This window comes from Crocodylus siamensis, chromosome 2 (genome assembly GCF_052110815.1).
Source record: "Crocodylus siamensis isolate JL-2025a chromosome 2, ASM5211081v1, whole genome shotgun sequence".
Taxonomy (NCBI): Eukaryota; Metazoa; Chordata; order Crocodylia; family Crocodylidae; genus Crocodylus; species Crocodylus siamensis.
In genome coordinates, this window is record NC_143396.1 from 163,021,546 (window position 1) to 163,040,943 (window position 19,398).

Consider the following 19,398-nt stretch of genomic DNA (forward strand, 5'->3'; position numbering starts at 1 on the left):
GTTAAGGCATTCCCCATCCTCATACCCATTGTAGCTCATTGCCGTGGCAAAATTCTGCGGCACACCTGTTCATTTCTGATGGCACAGTGGTTGAGAAACACTGGCACAGTGTAGTGTTTTTTCAACTGCAGGATGTCCCTCCCAGGGAAGGGCATGAAAAGCTCTTGAAGAGTGGGGTGTTGAAACTGGTAGGGAGAATTGGAGGGAAGTAGCAGTAGTAGCATGGGAAATTGGCCAGTATACAGTGGCTGAATTAAGGGGGAAGTGAGAGTGGTTGAATGAGTGGTAGTGGGGTGTAAATCCCAAAAGTTTTGTAAGCACTGGTATAGCACTTTGAGGACATTCACCTTTTCTCTGCAGTTTTTGCTCCAACTGCTGTTGAAAATATCTACCTTGGTGGTTGTTGTTGCCCAGCAGAGTGAGGTGGAGGCCGTCTCTTCCCAGCAGGCCACTGCCTCTCTCACCAAAGAGTGGACTGTTATTGTGGAAGCCAAAGCCTTCACGATGACACCAGCGCCGCAGTCTTTTGTTGACTACCTCAACTTGTCTCTCCCTCCTCAGCCCCTGACCCACAACTGGGAGGAGTGAGGAAAAGACCACCTGCACCCCAAAACCGCTAAACCCTGCTCCCAGAGCCCTGTAGTCTCTCATGACCCAGATGGGGTTGCTCCGAGCCGTGTCATTCATGCCCACATGGATAAGGAGCATAGGGTAGCGGTCAGAGGGCCTGATAATCTTTGGGATCCTCTCTGCTATTTCCCTGATGTGGGCCCCTGGGAAGTAGCAGACCCCCCGGGGTAGGGGGTCGGGGCGGCAGATTGCCCCCTCAGGAGGGAGTCTCCCACGACGACCACTCTGTGTTTCATTTTAGGGAGAGTAGGGGCAGGTGATCCTCCCATGCCTGCAGGAGCTGGCATCTCCGCAGGCTCTGCTGGGGCTGCAAGAGGTTCATATCTGTTGTAAAGCCCCAGAGGGGAGAGGACCTTGGTGTGGCGGGCCTTGGGGCCCTTGACCACCTTGCTCCAACCCCCTGGTTGGACAGTATAGGAGATCCCCGAGTCCTCTCTTGTCCTGGGAAGTGACCTTGGTCTACCCTCCCTACCTATATTGACACATCCCTTTCCAAGAGGTGGAAAAGATCTTCAGAACCAGTGCCATTGTTATCTTCAGTATGTTCTACCTATCTAGGCCTATCTATAATTCCTCATGAACTTTTACTTTAGCTGAACTATTGTCAGCATCTCGGCCACCAGGCCATTTTGTACCAGGCCTACTGCTCTCTTACCTCCCTCAGTATTACCGTGTTTCTCATGCCCAGAATTGCTGGTACCACACTTTTAATACAGAATGTTCCAGCTCCTTCTCTGGAATGAAGTTCCTCTGTTCTAATAACTCAAGGCTCCCTTATCACAGTCTTTCTAGAAACCACCATAACTGGCACTGTCATGCTAGTACTCCTCTGAGACCTTCTAGAATTGGTCACAAAACATTTACTCCATAATGTGTATGTCAACCCTGCACATGTCCATAGAGCCTTCTCACAGCACATGGATTGCTCTAGGTCATGTTCTTCCATTTCCTATAGGGATACATCTTTGAGTTCTGCTTTCTAATCTCTGGACTGTTTTCTTGGGTGGAAACTCCCACATGTGGTATATTTCTTCATCTTTGAAAACTGTCCCTTGAGCTGATGGACCAGGAGGCTTTTCAGGTTTCCTCAAGAGCATGGCAAAAGACCTCTCTCTACCTGTTGCCAGAGGAAATTGTAGAGACATGAGTACATTCATCTTGTACCAACTTCAACGAGGCCTTTTTCCAGCCTCCCCAAATATTTGGAGCTCTCCTGTTTTTGCCCTGCCAGTTGACACACACATTGACAAGAAGCAAAGAGCGTCTCTGAAAGGTGTACAGTTTGTTTGCTTGAACTCAAGTCCTTCATTCCTCTCTCTTTTCAGTCCATGGTGTCCTGCACTTCTTTCACCTTTGCTGAAGTACAATACAAACCAGTTTATAGTCTGCCTAATCTCTGGAGAGAAGTTCAGTTGTACTGCTATCTTTGTTTTACAGTGTGTTGTTGCTACTGTGGCTTTTGGAATGGGTATCAATAAAGCAGATATCCGGAGAGTTATTCATTATGGAGCCCCTAAGGAAATGGAATCATACTATCAAGAAATTGGAAGAGCTGGCCGTGACGGACTTCCTGCTTCTTGCTCTGTATTGTGGACTCCAGCTGATATGACTCTTAACAGGTAAATTATTGGTTAACAGCATAGAGTCAATGTAATTTTTTTTCACTCTTTATCCAGAATTTAATTTTATTGCCAAAATAAACAGGAGGCAGGAGTTTTTATTATGAACATTGTAATTTGAAATGTTTATGGATAAATAAACGGTATAACTGAAGTGACATGCATTAAATATTTCTTTAAGGTCCCTGGCAGATGTTAATACTTTATAATCATGCAATTGAGATCAAAGGAATTTTATTCCCAATTCCAAAAATCTTTGGGGGATTTTTGACATCAAAGATAAAATTCCTGTGATCCCCATTGCATGACTGCCAGTGCAGGGAGCCTGGCATTGGGACCTGGTCCCTGATGACAGGTTGCCTTGCCACTGGCAACTTGAAAAGTGACCTGTGCATCCCAGCGTGGGGTAACCAGTTTTCCCAGTGTCCTGCACATGTGATTTGTTACAGCTGAGCTCCCTATTCTCAGATGTATGCCTGCTTTTTTAAGGTCCTGGAGTGCTATGAGTCTGAGATTGGTGAGTCTAGACTCACAGACGTTTAAAAAGTAGGCATGTAGCTGGGCCATGAATTTGAGATGCAATAAAATGTCAAACTAGCCACAAAGATGTTCCACATAGCTTTTATTGTGCTTGATTTTTAATGTGTGGATTATAGGCATTTAGGAATGGTGCGTGCAGCCCAGTTACATGTGCACCCTTTGAACATACTGGTCTGCAGGTAACCAGCATGTTCACAGGGCAGCAGTCCAGCTAGGCTGCACTAAGCCTTTTAAAAATCTTGGACACAGAGGGCCCAAGGTCAGGGAGGCTTTTTTTTTTTTTTTTTTTTAAGTTCTAGGTGTGGCGTGATTCTGAGATTGGAGGGAGGCTTCGTGATCTTGGGCTCACAGTGCCCCAGGACCTGAAAGTCAGGATTCTGCTGCACTCCTGCTTTTTAAGCTCCTGGGATGCTGGGTATCCAACATAAAGGAGAGGCTCCCTGATATTGGGCTTTCCAGGCCCAAGACTTAAAAAGCTCAGTGCAGCCCAGTGATACTTTGAAACATACTGCATGGGTGGCTCCTGGTTGCCTACATGCCACATGTTCAGAATCAGCCACAAACGTGCAATATTTTGAAGCTGTGTTGGTATTTTATCATAACTTAAATCTCTTGCATGTGATGTGTGTTGCCATTTATTGTGCAGTTAATCGCATGGTAACTGTAATGTCTGCCAGACTGATTCAAGCTTGGACATATATCTAGCGAGTGTGAATTCTGCTTGCAAGTGCACCTGTGAGTGTGCCTGTAATAAACTTCGTCTTTGTAACAGATACCAGCAGCCAAAATGTTGGCTCTGAGTACAGTCCTTACAGTAGGGAAGGAGTGATTTCTGGGATCTTCCTGACATACCAGCCATTAAAATCACTCAGACATGTGGAGCACAGGTGTCACATGGCTCCAGAGTTGTTAGAATCAACTCAGTTTTTCTGCTTTGAGGATCAAGGTAGTGTCTGTGGAGGCCTTCTGTCCTCAGAAAACTAGCGTTCTGTTCGTTTTTGAAGTAGAACCAATGTAGGAATGCAAAAGCTCCCTAATGCGGCCATTTGGATTCGTGGGTTTATTCACGCATGCACTCTGATCTGCCTGCTTCTTGCTTCATTTGTTTTACATTGCCAATGACTGCTGTGGATGGTGTAAAAGTAGGCAGCAGGTAGTTATATCACATCACTGAGTCGCTACTGATGGATGCGTGTCAGAGTTTGACCTTTAAACAGAATTTAATGGAAAAGAAAAAGCTTCCCTTTATATTCCTTTAAATTATTTCTCCACCCCAGTGCCTTGCTTTATGGATCCGCAGATATTTATTGGTCTGGAGTATTGGAAGGGTGTTAGAAGTACAACTGCAGTTGAGAACTGTGATCGTCAGATACAGAAAAGATAGAATGTGGTAGGTGTGCTACTCCTATAGAGTTAGAAGTGAAAGGGAAACCTGTAGGCAGTTTTTTTAAAAGTGCATTTTTCAGCTGTTCAGGGTTTCTAGTGGACTTGCATCTGACTTGAGTAAATATGTAGCTTTTGGAGGTGAGGGGTGAACAGTGATCAGGATTTGTTGGTCTTTCTTTTTAACTGACAGATATCTTCTAACTGAGATACGTAAAGAAGGATTTCGACTGTATAAGTTAAAGATGATGGCAAAAATAGAAAAGTATCTCAACTCAAACAGCTGCAGAAGAAAGTGAGTATTACAGTATTTCACTGCACATTTTATGTACAGTCACAGTAGGGAATTATTAGGGGGCATTGCAATTCAGTAACAGAAAATAGTTTCATAATTTGTGTCTGCAAAAATTCATTTTTTATTTAAAAAGCAATATTTATATCTTTGGCACAATTAAATACATGCATTAGGTATTTCTTATTTACTTTCCAAAAACAAACTTTCTTGCCTCTGGATGAATCAAGGTCAAATAATTGGCTCCCTGGAGAATCAATTAATGATGATGATTTCAACTCATCGTTTTCTGGAATGAATTTAACATGTAAATTCTTGTTCTTTTTATTTAATTCGCAATGTTCTCTTGGGTAGAATCATCTTGTCCCATTTTGAAGACAAACAACTCCGAAAGGTCTCCTCTGGCATCATGGGAACAGAAAAATGCTGTGATAATTGCAGATCCAGGTAAATATTCCTCCCCAGTGGGTGCGGGGCTGAGATTTATCTATTCTCCTATAACATATGAGACGAAATAAAATAACTGCATAAAGTATTTCTACTAAAAATATTGTGTTTTTTTTATGCACTGAAGTTTGCAAGTATTTACACTGATACAGAAAGCTTTTTGAAATGTTTCTTTTTTGTGTGTAATAGTATCTGCTATTGTAGGTTACACCCAGTAATGGAGTGTAAGAGATTCGCCAAGCCGAAACCAGGTTGTTTTACAGCCTGTTAGGATATTTTTAATTGCAGAAATCGTCTTTTATTATATCATGTCTTATATAAAATATTTTAGAGGTTGTGAAATTAAATGTTATTAAACACATTTTTGAACCTTTTGGTATCCCTGTTGAAGAATTAATCTCTGTAGAAAAAATTTGAAAGCTGAATATGTAAACACTTTTAAAATTTGCCTGAGTATTAAGGAATCTCTTCTGTGATTACTGCTGTAATGTATGTCACCTTCATGTTGTTGTATGTCCATTTACTGAGAGGAGATGCTACCACTGGGTATTAGAATAATGCACAGATAAAAAACAGACAAGGTTCTTGGTGTAAATCTGATATCTTTGATCAGGCCAACTCAAATAGTTGGAAAAATGCAGATAAAAAACAGAATTTTTTAAAACTTTATTTTAATAGACTATTCATCTGTATTTATTAGCAGTGTAAGATTTTTGGTTTGAGGTGGATAGTTGTACAGTGCTGTTTTAAGAAGAAAATCAGGACATTTCCTACACATTCACAAATTATTATGAATGGTACCCAGCTGCACCAAATCCAGGAGAAAGCAGAACTTTATTTTAGAGATGATTTTTCAACTTACGTTTAAATCCCCTTTGGAAGATGCATGGGCCTGAAGGTTTCTATGCCAGTAAAAAGGTCCTAGGATTAGATTTGGATGCAAATCCAAGGCTGTGTGTGAGTCTTCCACAGAAGACCTACTTTTAAATTCCTTTTTCTTAATTTATAGTAGGGCTTTCCTTTTTCCTATTTCCCCTGTTTTCCCCCCGCCCCCCCCCAAAAAAAAAAGAAAGAAAGAAAAAAGAAATAATAATAATAATACCCCTGGATAATTAAAAATAGGCTGTTGGGTAAAATATTTAAATACTTAAGAAGCATTTTTGTTTGGTAATATCTTTTATTGGAATTTATATGAAAGGTTATTAAATTATTTACATCCTATACTTGAAAAAGGTTACACCGTGAAAGAAATATTTTTGATCCTGCTCCTTTAACCTAGGCTTTCAGACAACCCCTCAACCTGCTCAGACTCATCGTTACAAAGAAATTCTCCACTGATCAACAACAAATAAATGGAACAAATGGGGTTCCACAAAGATCTGTTCTGGGTCTGGTGATATTTAACATTTTTATTAATGATTTATATAGGGGAATAGATAGCTTCCTGATCAAGACTTCAGATGATGTAAAACTGCAAGGGTTGCAGATAGTTTAGATTATAGGATTAGAATTCAAAAGAATTGTGATAAATTAGAAAACTGGCACTAGATAAAAGAATGAAATTGAGTAAAGGTAAATGTAAAGTGCTACATCTAGGCAACCCCTCCCCCTCCCCCCCGGTGTACAAATGACGGAATGGGAGATAATTGTCATCTGGCTGAATTACAAATTTGACATGAGGAATCAGTGTGATGCAGTTGCCAAAAAAGCGAATGTGTTTTGAGGGCTACATTATTGAGAGTATTGTATGCAGGACAGACACAGGAGGTTTTCATACCACTCTGTCTGCCACTGGTTTGACCTCCTTCTGGAGTACTGTGTACAGTTCTGGGTTCCATGTTTTTAATAAGAAAGTAGAGAAACGGGAGAGGAACCAGAAGCAAGCAGTGAAGATGAAAAAGGGATTGGGAACAAAAGCTTTACATGAAAAGTTGAGAGAATTTGGAAGATTTAGTTGGGAGAGAAGGAGATTAAGGGAGAACATGATAATAGTTTTCAATATTGTAAAGGGTTTCAGAAAGAAAAACAACCACTGTTCTCCCTTACTGCAGAGGGCAGGACACAAGGCAGTGGATTTAAACTGCAGAAAAGTACATTTAGGTTAAATCTCAGGGGAAAAAAGTCCTATCTTTCAGGAGAGTAGGGCAGGGTGATGAGCTGCACAAGAAAGTAGTGGAATCTTCTTTATTGGAGGGTTTTGAGAAGAGGCTGGATAAACATGCGACAGGTGATTTAGGAATAGTGTGCCCTACATTTTTCAAGGCGTTGGACTATATGATCCTTGAGGTCTGTTCTGACCTATGGTGCTTTAACTGCAATTTGTTTAAACAAATGCAAAAACTTTTGACATATCTGAATGACTACCAAAATCACCCAAAGATCATCAAACACATTCCTATCACAAAAGCAATTTGCCTCATTAAATGTACCAGATATCCTTGTAGAAGATATTTAGGTAAAACTAACTCTCTCAGAAAAAATGGTAGAGACAGAAACATCCAAATGCCAGTGGCTGAACACTTCTCACAGAAGAATCCACCCCATCTCTAACCAAACAGTCCTTGTTCTCAAAGGAAACTTATACCATTTCTTCAAAAGACAGTCTTGGAAATTAAAATTCATAACTGCATTCAGCAGTAGAAAACGTGGATTTAACACAGGCAGCATTTTTTTTAGCTCATAAGCATGTGTCTGGTCTTACTGCTGACCTCTGTGGGCTCCACAGGTGAGAATGGCCCTCTTCTTTTTGAATGATCTTTTAGGTTTATGTATTTCTACTGCCTTTTTACTTGGTTTGTAGCTATATCCTGATAATTTTACTTTGCTCCCAGAGGTTGCCCATTTCCTTTTTTAAATGATCAAATTTCTTATTCTTCCACTTGACATTTCTCTGATATCTGCTTCAAAGATCAGATTTATCTGTATCTGCTTTTTTCCCAGGAGGCGAATTTTCTGCCTGACAGCTTCCCTTGCATCTCTCAACCTATAAAGTTGGTCTAATAAAAAACATTACCATACAAATATTGTTTCTTGTGTGAAGAATATAAAAGGTTAAGTTGTTTAGACATTAACTATGTCACACGTTGATAGGTCAGACTGTTCATAGCAATAAATACTGTAACACAGATATACCAAAGATTTTGGCATACATTACGTTACATAGCATGTACAGTACATGGAGTATTGTTCTGATTATTGTTCTACATTTTTCCCCTCTGCAAAAATCACCATTAAAATCACACTTGATTATCCAGATGATTGACCTATAACTGGACTTCTGACAGTCATGCTATAATTGTACTATAATACCCAATTTTTAGGTGACCCTTGCCAAGGCATTAACTAATATGGGGAAGGGGTGAAGCACTATTTTTCCTAAAAATGAACCTGAAAATGTTGAACTTATAATCAGAATAATATGGTACATATGAATATTAATTAAAATATATTTAATAACAAGTTCAAATGTAAAACGGTCAACTGAATATTAAATCACTATATAGAACTACATTATAATATATTTTTATTATTTTACTTATTTTTGACTGTTCAGTGCCTTGCAATTAGTGCTTGTTTTCTTGTATGTTTTTAGAGCCTTTTGCATCACAGCTGCAGATAAGACAGAAAGTAATTTGCAGGATTTTGGGCAGCAGGCATGCCAGCTGATGTCTGCAGTGAGTGCCTTAGATGAGAAGTTTGGAACTGGTGTTCCAATTTTGTTTCTTCGAGGATCTGTAAGTTTGGTTTAAACTCCTTGTTTGTATTTTAGTGATAGAGAGAAGTGATTTGTAATAATCTTCCCTCTTTGGTCCCAAAAAAGCAGGCATGCTGTATTTTCAGTAATGGTCTCCTTAATCCTGTTAGACTCCAGCTTTATGGTGTGGCAAAGCTTTCTCTGTAGGGAGGATTGGACAATTACCTTCTGGAGCCATTCACCAGCACTTTGTGTACACTAGCAGGTGTTAACTTTGGAGGTGCTCTTTCTTACTATTTGTATTGTAGTGGTATCAAGAGATTAAACCGCATATAGTTTTAAGGACATAAGAAAAAGAGATGGTCCCTGTCCCAAAGGAGCATACTCTCTTGGGCTCCTCTGTTCTAAAGATTAAAAATCCAGCATTCTCAGCCATTACTGGCCCAGGAGGTTAGATCAGGTCAGGGGTCAGCAATCCCCGACACACATACCAGAGCATGGCACATGAGACCATTTTGCTTGGCATGCCACAGCCAGCCTGGTCTCTGGGCAGCTGCCACTGGCCATGGAGCCCAGGCTGCTTGCAGCAGGTAGCAGGGTGGGAGGCTGTGAGCCTTGTTGTGAGCAACCCAGGCTCTGTGGCAGGCAGCAGCTGCCCAGAACCCAGGCTGGATGTGGCAGGCAGCTGTGGGAGGCTGCAACTGGTGCACTGGGGTCCAGAGCCCTGGCCCAGCTCTGAGGCCAGTGATGCCTGCACATGTGTTTGGGGAACACAGTGGGGAAGGAGCCTACTGATAGCAGCCCTGGCTCTGTGGTGGCAGTGGCTGCACGTGTACCATGGGGTGCATCACAGAGAAAGAGCTGGGTTTGTACTGTCCCTGGCCACTTCTCTGCTGTGTGCCCTGAGTTGTGCATGTAGCTGCTGCCAGGAATGAACCGAGCTGGTGCCCTGGACCCTGGTGCAGCTGCTTGCAGGCTCACAGCTGCCCACTGTGAGCAGCCTGGGCTCCATGGCAGGTGGCAGGGGCCTGTCTGGAGCCCAAGCTGCTCATACCAGATGGTGAGCCCTGCTGTGAGCAGCCCAGGCTCCGTCTCAGGCATGCAGGAGGCTGCCCAGAGCTTGGGCTGCCTGCAGCAGGCAACCACAAGGAGGCAAGCAGCTCCATTGGGGTCCAGAGCCCTGACCCAGCTCATTGCTGGCAGTGGCTGCACATGCACCTCGGGGAGTATGGTGCAGAAATGGCCAGGGCTGTGTTGTCACAACAAAGATCAAGCCCCTTGTGGCTACTCCACCATCCACCCCTGGCATGCTAATGTCTTTCAAGTCCAGGTTGTGGGTTTTTTGGGCACTCAGCCCAAAAGTGTTGCTGACCCTGATTTAGGTTAAAGTCTTGTATGTGATGGCATGGCTCACCATGACTTGGGAAAGAGTTGGTGCTGAGGGGGACTGCTCTCAGTGAGCACTATCATAAGTCTTATTCAGGTAGGTTGCATTAACCTATCCTTGTGGTGGGTTCCCATCAGCATATTTGCCCATATGGCCATATACTTTATAGTCATGCTCATTGTTGGCTGCATTTAATCAGCTTCATAGTTGGTTTCCATTACTGAGCACATCCTGCTTTTAGCAGCAGTTCAGAGATAGGCGGTATATTAAATGTGGCTTCCTTATATGCAAATATAAAATGAGGGTTTTTTCCCCCATGTTGATTGGAGGAAAAACCCTTGTCTTATATTCAAGTAAATATGGCAATACACCCTATTGAATATACTTTCAGTTTTCTTCCCTGTGTTAGGAAAGCCATGGATTAAAAACATTAGCACTAACACATCTAATAGAATTATATGCTTATGGGCCTTAAAGTTTGAATAGTCAGGTTCTCAATTCCTTTGTCTCTCTACTGTTATTTTAAGTTAGAAGATTTTAATTTGAAAGTTGAAAACCACCTTAAGAAGCAGTTTGACTGGTAATGAAAAAAACTTTGCATCTGTAAAACTGAATTGAGGGGCTGTTTTAAGATGCTCCTGTTCTGAAATTTTGTCTAAAAGAGTTAAAAAAAAAAAAAAAAAAGATACAACAGAGCTAAATGTAGAAAAATAGATGGAGCGTGCCATTCTTATTACACCAAAATAAAAATTTTGTATGTTTGTATACATTTTTCCAGTGGCCTATCTAAAGTGTTTGTGTCCAGTCTGTGAAGTATTGTATAGTCTTTTAATTTGGCTTAACCTTGCAGTATAACAAATAAGTACAGATGGGCTCCTTAGACAGAATTCAGGTGGGTCACAGGAGAGATCAGATTTCAAATATTGTTTGAAAGCTGAGTCAGTCTCCACTATTGAACAAGTCCTCTTGGGAATCTCCAAATTAAGAAGTTGCCTTGACTGAAATTTTATACCACTCCTGTTACACAAAGAAAAATATGATACTTTAAAGTACATTTTATTATGAGCTATTCCAGATGCAAAAATCTCTATAGCCAATTGTGTGGAATCCTTTTAATTAAAGTTCTCAAGTTTAAAAATACTATTGTTTGAAAAATTGCTTTTTCATTTAATTATTGTTAAAATACTTTGATTTAGTTGGCAATAACCAGGAAAACTATAGATGTAAACTTTGCTGTGTTTTACATCTCTACATGTATAATGCAGATGTTTCTTTAATTGATCAGTCTTTCAATGTAAATAAAATCCATTGCATGTCTTTAGAGTATATAATCTGTGGAATAATTTATTATAACATAATATTTTTAATATAAGATATCCTTGAGCTTTAAATATACATTCATTAAACTATAACAAAAAGTGCATTGAAATATATGAGCATAGAAAATAAGGGTTGGAAGAGACCTCAGGCCGTCATCTAGCCCAGCCCCCTGCTCAAATCAGGACTTTCTCCAACTAGATCATCGCAGTCAAAGTGAGAAAGTTTTTCCTAATATCCAACTTAAACTTCCCTTGCTACAACTTGAGACAGTTGCTTCTTGTTCTGTCAACTGCCACCACTGTTATCAGTCTAGCTCCATCCTCTTTCAAACTTGCCTTCAGGTAGTTGAAGGCTGCTATTAAATCCTCTCTGTCTTATTTTCTCCTAAGTAAGCCCAGGTTCCTCAGCCTCTCATGTCATGTTCCCTAGCCCCCAAACCTTTTTGTTGCCTTCTGCTGGATTCTCTCCAATTTGTCAGTGTCCATTCTGTAGTGAGGGGCTCAAAACTGAACACATTACTCCAGATGTGGCCCCACCAGTGCTGAATAGAGGGGAATAATCACTTCCCTTGACCTGCTGGCAACACATCTACCAATGTAGCTCAGTATCCTGTTAGCCTTCTTGGCAGCAAGGGCACACTGTTGGCTCATATTCATCTTATTGTCCACTGTAACCCCCAGATCCTTTTCTGCAGACCTGCTGCCCACCCAGTCAGCCCCCAGCCTGTAGCAGTGCACGGGATTGTTCTGTCTAAGGTGCAGGATTTCATACTTGTCCTTGTTGACCTTCATGAGATTTCTTTTGGCCCAGTCCTCCAATTTCTCTAAGTCATTCTGAATTCTAGCCCTACCCTCCAGCATATCTACTACTCCCCCCAGCTTGGTGTCATCTGCAAACTGGCTGAGGGTGCACTCTGTGCTATCTTCCAGCTCATTGATGAAGACACTGAACAAAACGAGCCCCAGCACTGACTCTGGGGCGCTCCACTTGATACCAGCTGCCAACTAGATATGTAAATATTAATTACTACCCTCTGAGCCCTATGCTTCAGTCAGTTTTCTATCCACCTTACAGACAATTCATCCAGCCTATACTTTCTTAGCTTGCCTGCAAGAATGTTGTGGGAGACCATATCAAAAGCCTTGCTAAAATCAAGGTACACCACATCAGCAGTCTCCCCAGGTCCTCAGAGTCAGGCATCTCATCATAAAAGGCAATCAGATTGATCAGACGTGACTTGCCCTTGGTGAATCTATGGTGACTGTTCCTAATCACCTTATTCTCATCCAAGTGCTTTGAGATGGATTCCTTGAGGATTTGCTCCATGATTTTTCGGGGGACTGAGGGGAGGCTGACTGGTTTGTAGTTCCCTGGATCCTCCTTTTTCCCTTTCTTAAATATGGGCACTATATTTGTCCTTTTCCAATCATCTGGGACTTCTCTCAATTGCCATGAGTTTTCAAAGACAATGGCCAATAACTCTGCAATCTCATCAGCAAACTCTCTCAGCACCCTTGGGTGCATCCCATATGGCCCCATGGACTTGTATATGTCCAGTTTTTCTAAATAGTTCGTAACTACTTCACCACTATTTTCACTATTTCACTGTTGGCTGCGCACCTCCTCCCAAACTGCTGCCTGGTGCAGTAGTCTGGGAGCTGACCTTGGCTGGAAAGACTGAGGTGAAAAAAGCATTGAGCACATCAGCTTTTTCTGCATCCTCTGTCACAAAGTTGCCTCCCCCATTCAGTAAGGGGCCCACACTTTCCCTGATCCTCCTCTTGCTACCTGTAGAAACCATTCTTGTTCAACAGGCCTATCTCCAGTTTCATATTGGAGTTCTGAGCAGTCAACATCTCTTTTACATAAAGTACAACTTCTTCTCCTCTTCTCCCCTGCCTGTCCTTCCTGAACTGTTTGGACCCATCCATGACAATGCTTCAGATATGTGAGCTATCCCACCAAGTCTCTGTTATTCCAATCACATCATAGTTCTGTGACTGTGCAAGGACTTCCAATTCTTCCTGCTTGTTTCTCAGCTTCCATGCATTCTTGTATAGGCACCTAAGGTAAATAGTCAATTGCCCTGATTTCTCAGGAAGTATGAGACCACATTCCCTGTTGCCCCATTCTGCTTCTGCTTCTTCCAGGTTTCCCTCTTCCATACTTGTGTCAGGGCTTTGGGCTCCATGCCTTGGCAAACCTTGTTTAAAGCCCTCCTCACTAGATTAGCAAGCCTGTCTGCAAAGATGCTCTTCCTTCTCTTAGGCAGGTGGATCCCATCTCTTCCCAGCAATCCTTCTTAGAACAACATCCCATGGTTGAAGAAGCCAGAGCCCTGCAGGTGACACCACTTGTGCAGCCAGGTATTGATCTGCAGGATGCACCCTGAAGAGATCCCAGCCTGAACATAATTGAATTATGTAGACATTTATAATTCTACAAAATTAAATTATATTTAATTTTCAGTTTAAGAAATTTGTCAGGAACATAATTTGTACATATATTTATACATATAATAGCGAATTAAGAATGACGGGAGTGAGGGGAACGATTGGGTGCTGCCACCCACCACCCCGCACCACCGCCTCCCAGGATGGGGGGGAAGCTTGTCTTGCCATCCTCTCTGTCCCCATCCACCAGCACTCTGCATCACCACCGTCTCCAGCAGCCTGGCCTCACCCCTGCCCCAACTCTGGCCCCGCTGTCGTGGGGGTGTTCCACTGCCTCTGAGGAGCAGGGCCGGGGGGTGAGGGTGGGATGAGGTTGGCAGTGCTAGCCTCACCCCCCAGCTCTGTCCCCTCCATCCCTGCCATCATAGTGGAACTCCACACCCCTGTTGTTTTTTTCACTAATCAATCAGAGTGCTCCAAGAGCGCTACGGACAGACAGACGGACTAAGCTCTTTATTATATAAGAATTTTGTTTATAACTCAGATTTACTCCTATATTTTTTTGAGGTAATAAACTGGCAAAAATGAACAACAGCAAAAAATTACTGATGGTTACTTAATGTGATGGCATGAAGTTCTAGCACAGAAAAGGCATAAAATTAGCTTAGTCTACTCTATATAAACCCAAAATATCTCATGTCTCTTGCTAATCTCATGTCTCAGAGTAGCACATGCAATGTTGAGTTTTTAGTCCTAGAAAATTTGCTTAACTGAGCATGCTGCTCCGTAATACAATCTACGTCAGGGAAATTGGAACTGTGTTTTGTGGTTTGTTTGGTGGGGGGGGGGTGTTGTTTGTTTTGTTTTTTTTGTTTGGTTGGGGTTTTGTTTTACTTTTTCTCAGTGGGGTTTGGTTAGCATGTGAATTCGTATCCATAAACATCTACAGAAATGTTTGGGTTTTTTTGTTATAAAGTTGTCCCCTATTTTCTGTATGGAAATATGGACAGCCATGTAAAAGCCATCACGTTCTAAGATAAGAGGCCAAGTATCAGCCTCAGAAGAAACTATTTTCTTCCTAGAAATGAAACCTGTCAAGGTACCTTCTGTGAAGGAGAAACTTTTGTGACTAGCGCAGGGTTCACCTGTCTCCATGAAGGGCAATAAAGTCACTCTTTTATCATGTTAAAGCAAGGGTTGTCAACCTACAGCCTGCAGGCCAGATCTAACCCGTGGCTTCGGCAGCATTAGGCAGCAGGGAGTTTTGGCTGCACTTCACTGCAGTCAGTTTCCTGGGGCTTTGACAGTGGGGAGCTCTCTGTGCCACATGGCACAGCACTCAGGCAACCCAGAAGCTGCCGGGGTGTGCTGCCATAATCCTGCAGAAAGGATAAGCAGGAGATGCACTGGGGTCCTAGCGCCTGTCCATTCTTACTTGAGCTGGGTCATTCCAAAAATGGTGTGGACCCCTTTGTTAAAGGATGTTTAGCTTGAAGAACAGGAAACTAAGGAGGGACATGATGACAGTTTTTGGATCTTTGAAATACTGTCAAAAGGATGTGGAGACCAACTCTTTTTTGCAGCAGAGGACAGGACATGGAGCAGTCTTTTAAATGGCAGCACAGTAGATTTAGACTAGATCTCAGGAGAAACTTACTTAACACTAGAACACTATGGCAGCAGAATAGATCGTGCAGGGAAGATGTAGAATCTTCTTCATTGGAGGTTTTCAAGTGGATGCTGGAGGAGTAATTGATAGGGATAGTTTAGGAATATAGCATTCCTGAATTTTTGTTGGGGGTTTGGATCAGATGACTTTTAAGGTTCCTTCCTGTGGCGGGCCAGTAGGGGACGCTCCTGCGTTGAGCCGCCTGCCTCCCTGTGCCCGACCACCTTCCAAGCTCTGAATGCCTCCCTAGGGGCACCTTATGTCCGGCCAACCCCCTTCCTGGATCACACTCACTAGCCTGGGGGTAATGTAGCTGCCACCACCCCAAGAATGGACTCACTCTCTGCCCTGTGTCCTTGGGGAAACACAGGCCTAATGTCCTATGAGTACTCGACCCAGTACAGGCACTTGGGGCATTTCCCCAAGTCAAGGGGGCAAAAAGTAAAGTCTTCCTTAGTCCACAGACATAAGGGGTCTCTTAGGCATAATTTAGACCCACCCTTCAATAAGTCTCCCACACCAGTCACAAAGGAAGACTTTATTGGTTACAGGGGTAGGGTGAAAATAGGGTACAAGATTGAGCAATATCCTAGAAATCCTAAAGAGCAAACAGTCTGGCTGAGGTAGCCTTTTGATCACGCATCTGAGTTACTGCCAGCTAGATAGCTAATCAGATCTTGAGTAGCTTACTCACAAGCATCTTCCAGAGGCTGGTGAAGTTTCCCCTCTGGAGGCAGGCGGTTTCCAGCTCGTGAGTTTTGGGGTGAGAGAGAGCCAGTTTCAGATGGTAAGGCTTCACTGTGTCCCCCGCATGGCTGCTGCCCCCACCTCCTGGGCAGTCCTAACTTATATAGCCCCTGTGACCTCATTCACCTGGTCCAGTGGAGGTCAGCTCCAGTTGGCTGTCTGCCAAACAATTTGAAATACATCACCAGTTGCCAGGCAGATTCCAGCCTACCAGGTAGATGCCCCTCACCCAGGTAGCTGATACCATTCACGTAGGCAGAGGGAGCAGGTTTCCCCCCTCCCTCAGGAATGCAGCCAGCTCAAGTTACCTAAACAGACAGGCTGTGGTGTGAATCCTCTGTGCTGGCCCATCTAATCACATTGTCACAGGGCAGAGATTTTGGGGAGAAACCAAGGTGGCTTTCTGCCACACTTCCAACCCAGTGCTTCCATGAGGGAACGGTTTCCATAAACAAGTCCTTCTTTGGGAATGAATTTTCTTTTTCTAGTCTCTCAGTTTGTGGCTGTACACTGGAAGTCAGGCACTGTAAGTTGATTTAAGTACACTCTATATAGGGCTTTTGCAAATAATTTTCATTGTGTCCATGTAGCTTACAGAGTTCAAGCAGGCATCTTTATTCTGCTCTCTTTGAATTGTTTTCAGTAATCACATACACTTATTGCAGTAGATTTTATCAATGTATAGGCAGTCCTTGAACTTACAACACAATGGTTCCTGAAAACGGCATCTTAAGTCAAAACATAACTCGGAGCCGATTTTCCCATAGGAAACAATGTTATAAATGGTGGATTAATTCCTGAACCAAGGCCCAATACCCTATTTTCACCAAAAAAATAACCCAGAATTTTGTACTCAATCAATTATAGATGAGTAACATCGCTACATTAATGTATTTATATTGTAAATAGCAATCATATTGATTTGGAAGGACTTATTTGAGGTGACTTTGCTGGACTTTTTGAAGGGCTCTTGGTTGGACTTTTTGAAGGGTTCTCGGCTGGACTCTTCTCAGAAGTCTTGGCGGGTTTTTCTGGAGTCTTGTCTGCTTTCTTAAAGAAAGTGATCAAGGAAGTTTGGACATGTTCTCTGGGGAGATGGGTGACACGGCAAACTTGTTCACTGGTGTGGCATTGCATCAGATCAAGCGTTGTAAAGTCGAAACTGACATCAGAAAGTTGAAATAGGGGTCAATTTATAAATGTTGTAAGTGTGAAACATTGTAACTCAAAACGTTTTAGGTCGAGGACTGCCTGCAATGGAAGAGGCACCCTTGCCATTCTCAGAGTCCTTTCCATTGTCAAGCCTGCTTTTTTATTTATTCTCCCAGAGAGGGGAACTGCTCCCTAGGTAGCAGTGTCCCATCATCTTCCCAATACAGGCCTCCTGCTGCGTACATCCCATGTATGGTTGATGGGGAGGAAAGAAAGAATAAGGCTCCCTCTACATGTGTAGGTAATGGCACAACTGGATCTAATGTATGATCCACACAATCATGCCTCCTGCCGTGCATGTAGGGGGAGACCAATCTTGGACTCCCTATGTATTGGCAAGAAGCAGGCACCCATGGCTGAGAGATCCCTTTCCTGAGGGGGCTCCCAGCTGGGGGGGAGAGGGGCAGTGGCCACACACACCTGGGATCCAGAGACCCCACAGCCGACAGGTCTCTGGGTCTGGGCTGCACTTCATGGGCAGCTGGAACCCAGAATTCCCCATCTGACAGGGCTCTGTGTCCTGGCTGCTGGTGAGGTACAGCCCAGACCCAGAGCCCTGTCCATCTTGGGGTCTCTGGGTCCTGGCTGTCCATGAGGCACAGCTGGGACCCAGAGCCCTGTCAGCTGCAAGACTCTGGGTCCTAGCCACCCATGAGGTGCATCCAGGACCAAGAGCCCTGTGTGGGCCCAGGGGTTTCACGCACCCCTGAGCCTTGGAGATCGTGGCATCCACAGTCCCAGGGCTTGTGGGGATTGCATCCCTGTGGCTGGGAGCCCTGTTAGCCAATGAGCTCCCAACTGCAGTGGAGGCCCTGGTACATATGCAAAGTGAAGCTCAATAGCTTTCCTTTTGCATGTCCTTGTGACCAGGTATTTAATGCAATTCAGAGATTTGCTGAATCTGACAGGCCACGCTGTGAGTGCTTCAATCAGCTATAAAGTTAGTGCACATTTTCAGGCTCTAACTTTATAGCTGGTTGAAACTTTTTATGCTGTGATAACTACTTTGTATGTGTAGCTCATCTCAGGATAATTGTGCAATTAACCAGTTAATGCACAATACCTGCAACATGTAGAGGGGTCTTTAGAGATTAGCCTGTACCAGGAAGCAAAATCTCCTTTCTCGATCATCGTGGACAGTACTACCTTTGCTTGTAACTTTTGATTCAGAGTTCTTTCTAATGTCTGATGTCTAGGCTGTATCTAAATCTTTCAGGTTATTTTGATTCAGACATTACTTATCCACACTGATAAAATCTATCCACAAAGGTAGTATCTCCTCCATTTTTTCATCTTGTGTCTCAGTCACTCAACATCCTTTTCCCTGGTCTTGACAAATGTAATGTTGCCCTCCTCTCATCCATCCAGAATGCTGCTGCAAGGATAATTTCCTCACCTATTGCTTTGAGTCTGTCTCCGCTTTCTTTAAATTCCTCTATAGGCTCTCCTTCACTATTAACCATAAGCTGCTTGTCTTCACTATCACTTAATGACCGTTTCTCAACCTTCTTACCATCTTGGCACTGACATGTGAATTCCTGTCTCCATTCAGACTGACTAGGTTGCAGTACTGCAAAAGGATGAGAGGTTATAATGGACCTAAAACTGAATATGATTCAGCGTGATTATAAACTGTGTGCTCTTTTTTACTAAACAAGCCAATAGCATACTAGACTCTACTTAATAGGAGTATTGCTTGCAAGTCAAGACTGTTAGACCCCAACTCCATGCAGTGCCCAACGACTAGGGAGACAATGATCCAATCACTCATGGATCCTGTTACTCATTAGCCAGAGCAAGCAGGGAGCAAATGCTACTTGCACACGTTCCTCGCAACAACTTTATTCAGAATGGACTCCGTTTCCCAGCAGCCCCTGCCTGCGTCACTGCAGCTGATTTACATGGGGACCCCAGGAGTGGTGGTGCTGTGACAATGGGGAGCCTGGGTTTCCATGGAGACTGTCCCACAGGGCATGCAGCTAGGTGGGGAGCTGCTCCAGGTCTGGGATCTTGCGGTGGTGACAGCGTGGTCAGGACAGCGAGCCAGGTAGAGCTCTGCTCCGGC

General features: G+C 43.2%; 1 protein-coding gene across 5 annotated transcripts in view; it reads left to right on the plus strand.

Annotated features, from left to right (window-relative positions):
* Positions 1-19,398, plus strand: part of WRN (WRN RecQ like helicase) — a 171,964-nt gene that overhangs the window by 114,988 nt on the left and 37,578 nt on the right. For all 5 annotated transcript variants that reach the window (XM_090031993.1, XM_090031989.1, XM_090031990.1 and 2 more), the window contains 4 exons: positions 2,068-2,249; positions 4,366-4,467; positions 4,819-4,911; positions 8,504-8,645. In XM_090031993.1, the coding sequence (XP_089888119.1) occupies positions 2,068-2,249; positions 4,366-4,467; positions 4,819-4,911; positions 8,504-8,645 (519 nt within the window). The remainder of the gene's footprint in view (positions 1-2,067; positions 2,250-4,365; positions 4,468-4,818; positions 4,912-8,503; positions 8,646-19,398) is intronic.